Raw genomic sequence first — 12,543 nt, 5'->3', positions numbered from 1 at the left:
CAGAAGCTGGGGTTAAAAAAGTTTTATTTGCTTTTTGGTAACAGGAACTGCTTATTTGCCAGGAAGGATGATGCCATCATACTGTGAGAAAACCAGAAAGAACTAAGTAAGAAAACAGTCTTAAAGGTACAGAGCTGCTGTGGAAAAAACAATGACCACATTCATTCCAAGCCAGACAGGCAATAATGACATTCAACACCACTTCTCTGAGCTGAGCTAATTGCCTTTCCACCTTGGCTTATTTCCAAGGGGGGGATTCCAGGTAAGCATTAAGCTCCACAAACCAGTCAAGCAAAACAAGAAGGCCAACCCTTCACATGTAGATCTAACTAGAATACACTCACATCCCTTTCACAGCCCCATTATTTGGCCCCAAAAGTGAAGTACACCAGTTACCAGAAATAAGAAAACCCTGAGAAAAAGCCACTCAGCAGGAGCAGGCTGGAGTTTCCCCTGCGCAAGAGACGACCAGTGCAATTTATACAAGAGCTGATACTTCTAGGTAGCCTATATGAGCTGCTGATCCAGCTCACCACAAAGTCGCACCAACGCTCAAATAGTTTATGCTGCTATACTGCAGAAAAATCCAGTGTTTTGAGCAGAGATCTCCTTCTGCCCAGTTCAGTGTCATGTCCATGACTTGTTCCATTCCTCCCATAAGGAATATCAAACCAGTGATGTATTTTGCTGACACTTGCTAGGAATCTTGCGGGATTAAAAAAAAAAAATAATGAAGTTGGACTTTACCTTTTGCTGAAACCAGCGCATGGCTTCTTCCTTTCCAATTCTGTGCTTGGCTCCAATGTTGCCAGTCCTGCGCTTCTTATCAGCAATGCTGAAACCAGGTCTGCCCAGCACCTGCCAGGAGAGGAGCCCAATAGCACTACCCGATTCTGGTCTTTACTTAAAATAAACCTTTTCTTAAGAAGGAACAGTCTAGAACTTTCAGGTCAGCAACATCTTATTATGTGAGCTATGGTCAGGACTTAGAGCGTTATCTTAAGCAGTCTTGATGTAACTGAAATCCAGGTAACTCAACAGGTAGGTAAGCTGACAGGGCAGCTCTTGGGTCAAACAACTTACCACATACACAGAGAAACCAAAGTGAACATGGAAGGTGCATTGTTGCATACCAGAGGCCTCAGCTCTTGAGACAAGATACTGAGCAGAATGGGTTACATGTGCGGAACAGCTTCCCTCTATCTCAGAGAGAACAAGTCAAATACGCCAGCCACCATCTTCACATGACCCACCATCACCTCAAACTGGAAAACCACTCCATCTTCGAGTCTTTGTCCCTGAAGTCCCTCACACTTCTGCCTCCTTCCTCCCAGCACACTGACCCAAGTCCAGCAGTTTCTCTCAATGTTATCCCAGGAATACCACGAACAGCAACAGTGTCTCTGAAGATGCTTTGAGATGTACCTTAAATCACGGGTTTTACAGCAGCCCTGTGAACCTCAGCTTAGACTTGGATTCTGATGACATCTTTCCACCTTTCAGCCATTGCCAGCTACAGCTTTCACACAAACCCAATGAGTGCAAGGAAGCAGGGAATACAGGGAATACTCACCACATAGAAGTCCAAGCCATAGATGCCGATGCTGGGATCATACTTGATCCCTAAGTCAATGTGCTCCTGGATTCCAAAGCCAAAGTTCCCAGTGTCTGAGAAGTTGTTTTTTCTCAGCTCGTATTCTCGCACCTGAAACACATATTGTCAGTCATTATTTCATTATCAACCACAAAGGGAAGTCCTACATGTTCTACTAACTGCTGCCAAACCCACTTTTTTACATGTTGGTAAGCTTTTAGCAATAAGATTTCAATCCCGCAGCCTGCTTGGGAATAACAAAGATAAAAAACCCAAAAGACAGTAGCAGCTGTACCAACAAACTCTTAAACAAGCACACACCAAGTAAAGGAACAGTGCAATCACAGCTCACGTACCGGGATGCTAACCCAACCCTCCACATCCACAACTGTAACTAGGTCAGATGCAACATTTCAAAGCTTTTCATCATCTTTCCAGCTGACAACAGTTCAAGTTTTGTTTATTTTTCCACAAACAAAGAATTCAGACAAGCCCCATTCCTACCTTCAACCCCTTCTCCAGAATCTCCTCTGCTTTGGCCCCACGAACTGTGCAATGAACAGCAATCTTCTCATTTCTCCTGATTCCAAAGGACCTTACAGTGTATCGAGCTGTAGGCAACAAGAGTGACACTCAAAGGGCCGTTCAAAGAACTTCCACTCAGGGGACTCAGAGCTTGCTCGAGACCAAAGAAGTTACTTAAAAGGAAATAAAAAGAGCCAAGACAATCTCACATTCCCTCTCTGGGGACAAGGGCACAAACACAGCAGCAGAGACTGAAAGACTGCCAGCGCTGAGCATTTAATGGCCACAACGCACAACCAAGGCCTTTAAGTGCATAACTGCAGATTTCTCTGCGCTGACTCTGCTGAGGAACCTTCCCACAGCCACACCACCACCACCGCAGCGCTCAGGAAGACGGGGCAGCAGCCTGCAGCGCCGGCAAGGCCGCCTCACCTTTGGAGAAGACGGGAGTCTGCCCCGTGAGCTGCTCCAGGACCTTGGCCGCTCGGGTCAGCCTGTCCCCGCTTTCCCCAACGCAGATGTTAAGACAGAGCTTGCGGATGCGGAGCTCTCGCATGGGGTTCTCTTTTTCACCCTGGTCTTGCTGCGGAGAAACGCCGGGAGGAATGAGCACGGACCGCAGGGGAACGGCGCACGGCTCGGCGGCCAGACGGCGCCGCACCGGGCGGGCAGCAACGGGAGCCCCGCGCCGGAGCCCCGCGCCGCAGTCCCAACCCGGCACCGCGCAGGTCGCGGCCCGTCACGGCAGCCGCAGCCTCGGGGCGGCCCGCCGTCTCCCCGCCGCCCATACCAGCCCTACAGCCCGACAACCTCCCCCTCTCCCTCCCTCACGGGCCGCCGCGCAGCCGAGCCCCGCCGCGGGGCGGATGGCAGCGGATAGAGACGAGACGGCCCGGCCCGGCTCACGGGCGCCGCCACTCACCGCCATGACGGGGGCGGGGAAGAGAGCGCCCCTGCGCCGCGCGGGGCCTTGTGGGGCGGCTCGGGAGGGCGCGGCGCTGGTGTGGGCGCCCCCTGGCGGTCGGAGGGGGGCGCTGCGTCGCGAGCCGTAGCCTCTCCGACTCCGCGTGCCGCGCGCGGGTCATGTGACGGCCAAGATGGCGGCGCTCGGGGCGGCGGTGCTGGCGCTGCTGTGTCTGGGTGCGGGTCCCGGTCTGGGTCCGGGCCGCGCTGTGGCCGCCGTCCCACTGGTCATCTGGCACGGCATGGGTGAGCCGCGGGGCTGCGGGGGGCGGCACGAGGCGAGGTGAGGGAGGCGGCCGCAGCCTGACGCTGCCCCGCGCCCCTTACCCCCCTCCTCCTTCAGGAGACAGCTGCTGCAATCCGCTCAGCATGGGCTACGTCCGGGACTTGGTGCAGCGCAGGATCCCGGGCGTCTACGTTCTGTCCCTGCGCGTCGGCAGCTCCCTGGTGCAGGTACTGACTGTGGGACTGGCCCGTGGGTTTGTTCCCGGGGAGGTAAACGGCTGTGACGGGCGGAGACGGGAGAAGTCTGAGGAACGCCTGCTGGGAAAGCCAGTCCTGTGCGTGGGATTCGCGTGCAAAGCCTCAGATCGGCACTGACGCCGGGTAATACAGAGATGCGATAAAATACCGTTCTCCTGTGATAGGGTGAGAGGTGGTGGCCTCACATTGCGCCGGGGAGGGTCAGGTTGGATGTCCGGAACAATTTATGGGGGGGAGGAATCGCCGTTCCTGAACTGCAGAGATGGGGCGGCTGGGGACGTGGTTCAGTGGATGTGCCCCACTGAATGTCTACAAACTGTCCTTCAGAGTAACGTGCAATGTGTGTTATTTTCTGGGGTCTGGAAAGGATGATAAAGGCTGATTTATACGTAGAACATACAAAATCTGAAGGGACTGAAGTTGTGGAGGAGTAGAGACGTACGACTGCTCTGCATGGGGCAGCTCTGCAGGCAGAATAGGAGGAAAGATGTGATGATGGGAAGCCTCAAAGCTTCGGTTTCACTTCTGTCCTCTTGCGAAGGTTAAGGTCCTCTTTCACAAGCAGAGCTGTTAGACTGGTCTGCTTGCAGAGATTAAAATAAGCCGTTTTGAAAGGTACAAGTTGCACTTTCTAACATGACCAGTCTGTCAGGATGTGGAGAACAGCTTCTTCATGAATGTCAATGACCAAGTGAGAGAGGTGTGCAGCCAACTCGCAAAGGACCCTCACCTGAAAGGAGGATACAACGCAATGGGCTTCTCCCAAGGAGGCCAGTTCCTGTAAGTTTACGTTCCTGTTCTGGTTTTATTGTTTTTCTGGTGGGTTTTATATTCTGATTTTAAACTCCTGAACTACTAAGCAGGTTTAAACAGACAAATCCTTCACAAAGGTAGGAGCACTCCAAAGGAGACAAGAATCCAGAAGGAGAGCCTGGCAGTTACCTGTTGTACCCTCCTCTGCCAGAAGACACACATAACCCTTGTGCCTGGGTCCAGGCAGCGGCTGGCTGAGCACTGTGAGCACAGCAGCACCCGTGGCCTGGCCACAGCAGGCACTGACTCTGCTCCTTTCGCTGTCTGTGCAGGAGGGCGGTGGCCCAGAGGTGCCCTTCTCCTCCCATGTTCACTCTGATCTCCGTTGGGGGGCAGCACCAAGGTAATGTCCTCTTCAGCTGTCACAACTCTGACCATGGGTGAAGGGGCTTTTGTTGGTGGGAGGAATTAATTATTTGGCCCTCTTCCTAAAAATTGACTGTATTCTACTAAATGAAGTGGTCCCTGTGTTACCTAAATCCGGTGGTCTGCTTTGGTTAGCTGAGTGCTTTATCTTCTGGCTTGGTCTTGCTTGACTGGCAGCGAAAGGGGACATTCATAAGCAGATGATTTGTCTCAGCAGAATTCTTACATACTTTGAAAGCATCTGGGATCAGTTGTTTCTGAAGAACAAATTTCTAACTGTTTGGCAAAGCCTTTGTGAAACTAACAGGGGTCACAGGGGTATTTTTCAATCGGTATCTGCAAGACTAAAGCACCAAAGGAGGTGCTTTTTGCAGTATATTAAGGAGACAGTAGGAAATGTAACTCAGGAGCTGTGCAGTTAAGAGTATCTGGCAGTGAATTTCAAAGTCTCCTCTGGGAAGTTCCATGGCTCGAGTCTATTTCTTTGTCACGTAGGGGGGAAGAATTGTAGGGAATCATCCCCAGACCTGCAGGGATCACAGCAGGCGAGCTGGAGAGCATTCAGCTTGTCTGCATGCCCCCATTCTCCACAGCAATATCCTGAGTTCAAGAGCATCATCCATTATCTTTGTGTGCAGTAGTGCCCAGGGGCAGGAGTGCTGTCTAATGAGATTGCAGGATTAAAGGCTTCCTGATTCCCTTGGTAATTCCTGCCCCTTTTCTGTAAGAGGTGGTTCTTTACCAGCTGGAGGGATTAAGGGATGATTTCTGTCTGGCTCGCTGAGCTGTAAGATGTGTCTTCATACCTCAGGAGTGTATGGCTTTCCACGCTGTCCTGGTGAGAGCTCCCAGATCTGTGACTGGATCCGAAAGATGCTGGATCTGGGTGCCTACACACAAGCTGTTCAAGAGCAGTGAGTACATTCCGGAGGCTACAGAGACAGGGGCTGGGCCCAGGTGAGCAGCTGTGGGTTTCCAATCTGATCTTTGATTTCTCCCTTCTCCAGCTTGGTACAAGCACAGTATTGGCATGATCCTCTGAAGGAGGAGGACTACAGGAAAAAGAGCATCTTTTTGGCTGACATAAATCAGGAGAGGGTAAGGACCTAACTGATGAGTAAATGCTAGCAGGAGAACAGGAGCTTTAGTAGCAAGCTCCAGCATGGAGAACATGAACTCCTCTGCTGGAGTTCAAAAGGAGCATTTTTTTGCCCTGCAGCCCAGGAATGTACAAAGTGTTTTCACTGATAGATACATGCATGAGATTTATCCGTGCCAGAGCAGTTCTTGTGTTGCTGTGCATTTCTGGAGTTGTCTGTGGAAAGCTCTACCAAAGGCTCAGTCTGCCCCTAACCTTCCAAGTGGACAACTCCTCTGGAGACAGGGGAGGACTGTCTCTTTTTTGCAGCCTGGAGATAAGGCTGAATGCCACGAGCACAGCAAAGGGAGATTGATCTTAGAAATTCACATTTCTGCATCCAAGGCTGGTGCAGTGCAGGATTTCATTTGTTGGTACAGAGTGAGTTGGAGCAGGCAGTTTCCTAGCCACTGTCTCTCTCAGTGGGTTTTTACTGACTTGGAACTTTCTGTCTTGCTTTCACTCAGAGCATCAATGAGACGTACAAGAAAAACCTGATGGCTTTGAAAAAGTTTGTGATGGTGAAATTTCTCAATGACACCATGGTTGATCCTCCGATCTCTGAGGTGAGGAGTTTCTGTTGGCATTTTGGTTCTTCCTTGCTTGTTTCTGGTTTGTTTTTTGGTGGGCAGAACTTTCTGAGAAGGATGAGTGCACAAATAGGCCTCATGCTGCACTGTCTGCAGCAGTGCATCTCTGGCAGGAGTTGGTGAATAAGCGTCTTTGCCTGCTGGGAGTCCTGCAGCAACTGTTTTTTGTTTGTTTTTTTGTTTAATTCTGACAGTGGTTTGGGTTTTACAAAAGCGGCCAAGCCAAGGACACCATTCCTCTGAAGGAGACCTTGCTGTACAAAGAGGTACGTTCTTCTGGGGAGTGTCTGCAACTTTCACTCTAAAGAATATCGTGTCCTGAGGGCCTTCAGGAGCTCTAACCCCCACAGCCTGGCTCTGCTCACCATCTCTGCTGTTCTGGGGGCATGGCCTTTTCTTACCAGGAGCTGTTTCCCTCTGCGCCCTTTCCTGGCAGCAGGAGTTAGTGGTGATTTCACCCCTGGCTCAAGATCTCTTTCCACACATGTTTAAACTTTGCTCCTTTCTCAACCTTTGTTCTGAATCACCCCTCATCCCGAAGTGGCTTTTTCCCCCCACGGAGATTCCCCCAGGAAGCTATGGTCATGCTTCTCTTCCTTTAGGATCGCCTGGGGCTGCAGCAGATGGACAAAGCAGGAAAGCTGGTGTTCCTGGGGGTGGAAGGGGATCACCTGCACTTCACAGAAGAGTGGTTTTACACCCATATCCTCCCATTCCTTCAGTGAAGCTAAGGAGAGGCACCTCATGGGAGCACTCAGGAGGGTTTCACTGTAGTGAATGCAGCTGCTACTGCGCAACAGTATTTTGTGTGTGTCCATGGGGGGTGTGGGGAAGAGTGGGACTGGGGGGTGGGTTTAATCTCAGCAATGGCACCTGCTATACACTGCAGCAAGAGACTGTAAATCACCTGGATGTAATTAGTTCCAAGATTGGGGAGGGGGGGGGGGGCTAAGCCTTGCACTAACTTTGAAGCACTCCATCCCACACCAGCCCTGCGTCTACTCCTGGTCTCAGAGCTGTGGCTGTGCTGGTCACTTGGTGATGGTGAGATGACTGAGCTGGTTGAAAAGTTCAACCGTTGCATTCACAGCCTCTGTTGCCTATTCCTCTGAAGAAGCAATGGCAGTATTAACCAAAGCCACTAGAGCAAGAGTGCTGTATCTCTTAAAGGGATAAGCAAACGGAATTACAAGGCTGTATGCAGAGGAAAGAGATAAGCATCTCCTTCACTGCGGGGGGGGGGGGGGGGGGGGGGGGTAAGAGGGGGGAAAAGACCACATCTAGGAGGTTCTAAGGAAAACGGAGGGTTTTTAACTAAGTGGGTATTAACAGCTTGAACCATTTTCAACTAATGGCTTGTTTTAGATACTTTGGGACAGCAACTGAAATCAATAAAAAACTTGAATCTAACAAAAAAAAACCAGGGTGTGATTTGAAGACCACTGTCAAACTGATAGAAAGGGAGTTGAGAGAAGTCCTGAATTCCCCGTGGTGTGAGTCATCCTCTATGCAGCCTAGAAAGGGTCGGGCAGCAAGGGGCATCTTGTCCTGCCTGAGCTCCACGTGCCCCCACGAAGCAGAAACAAGAGGCACTGTAATGAGCAAGTTGGCATTAACTTTATTCTATCTTCTGTATAATCTTACGTACATAAGAAAGGTTTTTTTCCACAAGCCTCAGGAGAAGACGAGTACAAGTCACAGGACAGTCTTAAAATAAAAAATTGCATATTTTTGTAAGTTGTCCTAGAGAAAGAAACATTGACACTTTACAGAGGAAATGCATTTAAGATATGCTTATGCCACCCGAGGCATTGGAAAAATGAAGGTCAAAGCATGTGCAGCTCCCTTTATGGGTCAATACAGTACTATGTCTTAGCTGCAGCTCTCTCTGTTCCAGTGCTACAGAACAGAGGCCACAAGCTTCCATCAAAATAAAAAGCCAAGCAACAGGGTAAAGGGGAGTCTGAGAAGATTCACCTATGGTGACTGATTGCAGATGAGGAAGAGAGCAATGAACCGATTTGATCCCACTTGGGTAATGTACAATACTGCACTACTGACCCTGGAATGAAGGAGACCTTTCCCCTGCAGGAGGGAACAGGTTCAGAACTGTCTTGGAAGACTGAACATGAGTTCAGCTGCTCAAGCAGGAAGCCCTGAAACAAAGACTCCCTTGAGAAGGAGGAGGGCTCATGGGAAGAGATGCTCAGCTCCAAATTACCAGCAAGACTGCTGGAGGGGAAAAATGCAGTTAGTCCTCCACAGCCTTCCCGTGGCACCGATGTCATGGCACAATCAGAAACACACTGAGCTAATAGGAATGATGAAAGGGAAATCAGGGTGGAATGCTATGGTCCAAGTCCTCAGCCTTTGGTCCAACAAAGCCATTCCCAAGTCCCGTAATGCCACTGGTTAGTATAAAGAGCTGGAATTGGCAGCTTCCAGGACCTTCTTCAGATATTTGCAATAGCAACCGTGTACTTCTGGACCCCAACAGACATTATTTGTTAAAAAGGGAACAACACTCCTCTCACATGATCAATTTGCTTGAAGGCAATTAAAAAAAAAAAAAAAAAAAAACAACCAAACAACACTCTGAAAGCCAACTGCCAGTACTGGCTTTGAAATTCACCCAAAATCTGACATGATTAATTGGTGCAGTTAGATCAGACAAGGGAGGGGGAAAATAAACCTTCCTGCTAATAGATGTGGACAATACCTGACCCGTCACCTATACCAAATCCCAGCCAGAGGTATTTCAGTGATGGCAGGCAGCCGTGTCTCTCGGATAGAAAAGCAGTTTGAGAGCAGAAAGGTACAAGAAATCTAAGAGAATCATCTGAAAGCAGATTTGTCCCACAGCAGAGCCAGGGGAGGGCATGAGCCTTGGAGCCGTTCTGCTTAGCCAGCAATTTCTGTCACAGTGGTAACCAGCTTCTGACCGTTCCACACTGTCTTGAACTGTTCTGGGACAGGGAATTCAGTCTGGAGAGTAAAAATAGAAATCTGTTGTCAGGAATCTCTGTTTATGACTAAGTCTTGTAACTACTCCCATTGTTTTAGGAACTTGTTTTTTTATATACGTGTTACATCCCCTCTTGTACCAACAAACACCTCCTGTTCTGTCCCCCCCAAGATCCCGAGGAAGAAGCAGATCTCACAAAGCAGTCACTGTAAAGAGAAACAACCCAATTTGCCGATTTTAGCATCTAATTGTCATTCACAACCCCCAAGCCTAGCATTAAAATGGCAACTCCAGAATTGTCCCTCCAGACCTCATCACAGCTGTGGCATTCCCTGCAGGCCTCAGAGCAAGAATCGTGCCTTTCCCTCCTCCAGCAGACTTCCACAACCGATGTCAAAATAACACTTACAAAGTCACCACCCTCGGTGGGAATAAGGACGTTCATCTCTGATGACTTGGCACTGACGATTTCGCAGTCTAGGGAGCTCTTGCTCAGGTACACGTGGCAGCCGTCCGTTTTGTTGATGGAGATCGTTGGCACTTTACCCATTACCTACAGAGTGAGCAAAGGAGCAGCTGAGGAACGTGAGCGTGAGCTGGGCAGCCATGCTCTGGCACTTGCCGCCAAGGGAAAGGTTTGAGTCCCACTGCCCCCCCCCCCAGACACACTGAACTTCCACTACTGGCAGAAATTTAAGGTTATTTCTTGTTCTGGTCTCTTTACAACAAAACTAAATGGAAGACTGGGCAAGCTGCTCGCCCCAAATCCAACATCAAAAGTGGCATCAGAGCAGATTCTACTGCTGACCTCCTACTTTGGCATGCTGACCCTGCTGCCCACCTCACATAGACCTCTATCTAAGTCCCTGAAGCAGCTCGGTGAGGCACAGCTCAGCCCCTTCCTGAAGATGGGGCAGCCTCAGCTTCAGAGCAATAGGACGGGTGCTTTTTTTTTTTTTTTTTCAGTCTTTTCACAGATGCCTATTATTATTCCAGAAATCCAGCTTCTCCCAGAAGCAGGTGCTATTGGCACCCTGTGCAGCAGTCAGACTGCAGGGCACAGACACTCACCTGAACTTTGATGTCCCTGCTGTTTATTATCTCTACGATGCCCACCACATCATCAAACACCAGACCTAGCTTCTTGCAGTTATCTGCAAAGACAAGACAGGGTAGCTCACAGAAAGGTTTTAGAGATCTAACCTTCTGCAAACAAAACAGCATGCAAAAATACAGTTTTCAGGGTTGCTCTGCTTACCAAGGGTGATGGAATTGATCTTGCCTTTGATTTGGAGTGTACTATTTGTGCACTTGAAAACATATGCTACCTGCTTCAGTTCTGTGTCACTGATTACCAGGTTAGTGGCATTTTCCTGGTTTTCCTGGAAAGGCAGGGAAAATGCACCTTATTTTTAGAATGCAGACCAACTTATCAGCGTGCACAGCATGGCAGTGGAGTTCCTTTAAAAGCAAGCTGCATGTATCAGGCTAATGCCTCTTACAAGAAAGGAGACTCTCCTCCCCTGCTGCAAAGCTCCCATCCCACCAACCCTCACACTGATGCCAGGCACTCACCACTCTCCACTTTTTGCCTTCTAATTCTAGCAATGCAGGTTGCTTTGGAGAGGTTTTTTGGGAGGGATTAACATTACAAGCTGGTTTGGGAGAAGTGAAAGGCTTGGGTCCACTTCTTATAGGACCTCCTTGGTTCTTCAGTGCCGGATTCTTGTGGGTCTTCATATCATCTGAAACATGTCTTAAGCCTGCAAAAGAAATCCGGCCTGAGCTCCAGCTTTCCTCCAGTAATGCAGTTTCACAAACACCAGACATCAGTGATCAACACAATAACATTTTTTCAGAATGAAAGTAGTTCCCGAGGTTGGGCCTAAGCTGAAGCCCAAGCGCAAATGGTAAGCAAGTGAAAGAGGAAGCCAGAAACACTGATGCAAGCAGTGCTAATGAGGATGTACTGCAGAACCAGGGGGCTCTCACTGTTCTGCTCTCTAGCTGGAAAAAGCCTTGAGCCAAGCACCTTCCCTTTGTTCCACATCTGGCCTGAATATGTTAACCGGGTAACGTACAAAAGGTAAGTTTTGTGCAGATACGAACAAGTATGAAATCACATCTTTTGTACTTGAGAAGGGCATGCAACTAAAGAACTCCCCATCTCCACCCCAGCTAGCGATTAATCTCTGCCTACACCGACAGATGAGGCTGAGAATACCAACTCAGATGGACTTCCTTTGTCCTTGCAAATTGCCTCAGGGCTGCTCTTGGCTGCCAGCCTCACTCTCAGACCAGATGCTCTTTTGTTCTGGGGAGTCTGCTTTCCAAAAGCAGGGACAGTCAGGGATAGCAGCAAAAAGCCAGTCCTGCAGGCCACTCAGCACAGTATTCTCGCTTGTGGCTGCCCCCCGCCCCCAGCTCGCCTGCTGCTGCCACTTACCCGACGTGATGCCCTCTCCCCGATTGATCTGGGCGAAGAGCGCCGAGCGGGTTGCAGAGTCGTCTGCACCAGGGCCGGGGTGGGAGGGAGCAGGGGGGGGAGGAGGGCCGGGGGGAGGCGGTGCCGCCCCAGTGGGGGGCGTGGATGGTGCTTTGGCCCCTTCCGTTGCCACAGGACCCTGTAAGAGGCCGGCAAGAGGAAAGGTGATCGCACAAACTCACGCCTGCTGCAATCGTCCTGCAGTGCTCCTAGGAGAGGCCCCTGCAGGCCTGCTCACAGTTACCGTTTTGCTCCAAGTCAGCCCCGTGGTGTGATACTCTTTGATGTAGGCCTGCAGCTCGGTCCAGATACGCAGATAAGCCTTCACCCAGTCCACTTGCTTTTTATCTCTGGGGATACAAAGAGATCATGCGGAGGCAGCAGCTGCATTTGCCATCACAACTCAAGGCCTATAGACAGATCATTACGTATCTGCCTCAGCTGGAGCAGCACTGCAGTCTCACATCTCCAGCACTGAGTTCTAGCCTCACTGTTCATCTTGCACTTGCAGGCCAAAGGCTGCAGGCTGCACCGTAACCCATTTAAATTGAGGGGTCCGATGACTCTAACAAGACCCATGCCCGAGACAAGACTTGTTCCCTGAGAAACAGTCCAGCCACC

The 12,543-nt window shown here is 50.1% G+C and overlaps 3 protein-coding genes across 6 annotated transcripts in view; 1 reads left to right on the top strand and 2 right to left on the bottom strand.

The window, feature by feature from the left end:
* Positions 1 to 7: 7 nt before the first annotated feature.
* On the bottom strand, positions 8 to 3,160 carry RPL11 (ribosomal protein L11). The gene is made up of 6 exons (XM_085208989.1): positions 3,042 to 3,160; positions 2,552 to 2,702; positions 2,099 to 2,205; positions 1,574 to 1,705; positions 748 to 858; positions 8 to 81 (listed from the first exon to the last, which is right to left on the bottom strand). Exons 1-6 carry the CDS (start codon positions 3,045 to 3,047, stop codon positions 52 to 54), a joined length of 537 nt encoding a protein of 178 aa, XP_085065115.1. The 5' UTR covers positions 3,048 to 3,160; the 3' UTR covers positions 8 to 51.
* A 10-nt stretch (positions 3,161 to 3,170) lies between these two features.
* Positions 3,171 to 7,271, top strand: PPT1 (palmitoyl-protein thioesterase 1). The gene is made up of 9 exons (XM_085208980.1): positions 3,171 to 3,328; positions 3,426 to 3,535; positions 4,218 to 4,345; positions 4,651 to 4,721; positions 5,556 to 5,658; positions 5,752 to 5,842; positions 6,350 to 6,448; positions 6,667 to 6,738; positions 7,075 to 7,271. The coding sequence occupies exons 1-9, from the start codon at positions 3,217 to 3,219 to the stop codon at positions 7,195 to 7,197; spliced, it is 909 nt and encodes a 302-aa protein (XP_085065106.1). The 5' UTR covers positions 3,171 to 3,216; the 3' UTR covers positions 7,198 to 7,271.
* Positions 7,272 to 8,067: 796 nt separating this feature from the next.
* Positions 8,068 to 12,543, bottom strand: part of CAP1 (cyclase associated actin cytoskeleton regulatory protein 1) — a 49,855-nt gene continuing 45,379 nt past the window's right edge. For all 4 annotated transcript variants that reach the window (XM_085208957.1, XM_085208955.1, XM_010723518.4 and 1 more), the window contains exons 7-13: positions 12,167 to 12,272; positions 11,884 to 12,061; positions 11,013 to 11,200; positions 10,696 to 10,819; positions 10,509 to 10,591; positions 9,847 to 9,990; positions 8,068 to 9,457 (exon numbers count right to left, since the gene is read on the bottom strand). In XM_085208957.1, the coding sequence (XP_085065083.1) occupies positions 9,374 to 9,457; positions 9,847 to 9,990; positions 10,509 to 10,591; positions 10,696 to 10,819; positions 11,013 to 11,200; positions 11,884 to 12,061; positions 12,167 to 12,272 (907 nt within the window). In that variant the 3' untranslated portion in view covers positions 8,068 to 9,373. The remainder of the gene's footprint in view (positions 9,458 to 9,846; positions 9,991 to 10,508; positions 10,592 to 10,695; positions 10,820 to 11,012; positions 11,201 to 11,883; positions 12,062 to 12,166; positions 12,273 to 12,543) is intronic.

The sequence above is a fragment of the Meleagris gallopavo genome, chromosome 25 (assembly GCF_905368555.1).
Source record: "Meleagris gallopavo chromosome 25, MGAL_WU_HG_1.1, whole genome shotgun sequence".
Taxonomy (NCBI): domain Eukaryota; kingdom Metazoa; phylum Chordata; class Aves; order Galliformes; family Phasianidae; genus Meleagris; species Meleagris gallopavo.
This window is presented reverse-complemented; position numbering and strand designations above follow the sequence as displayed.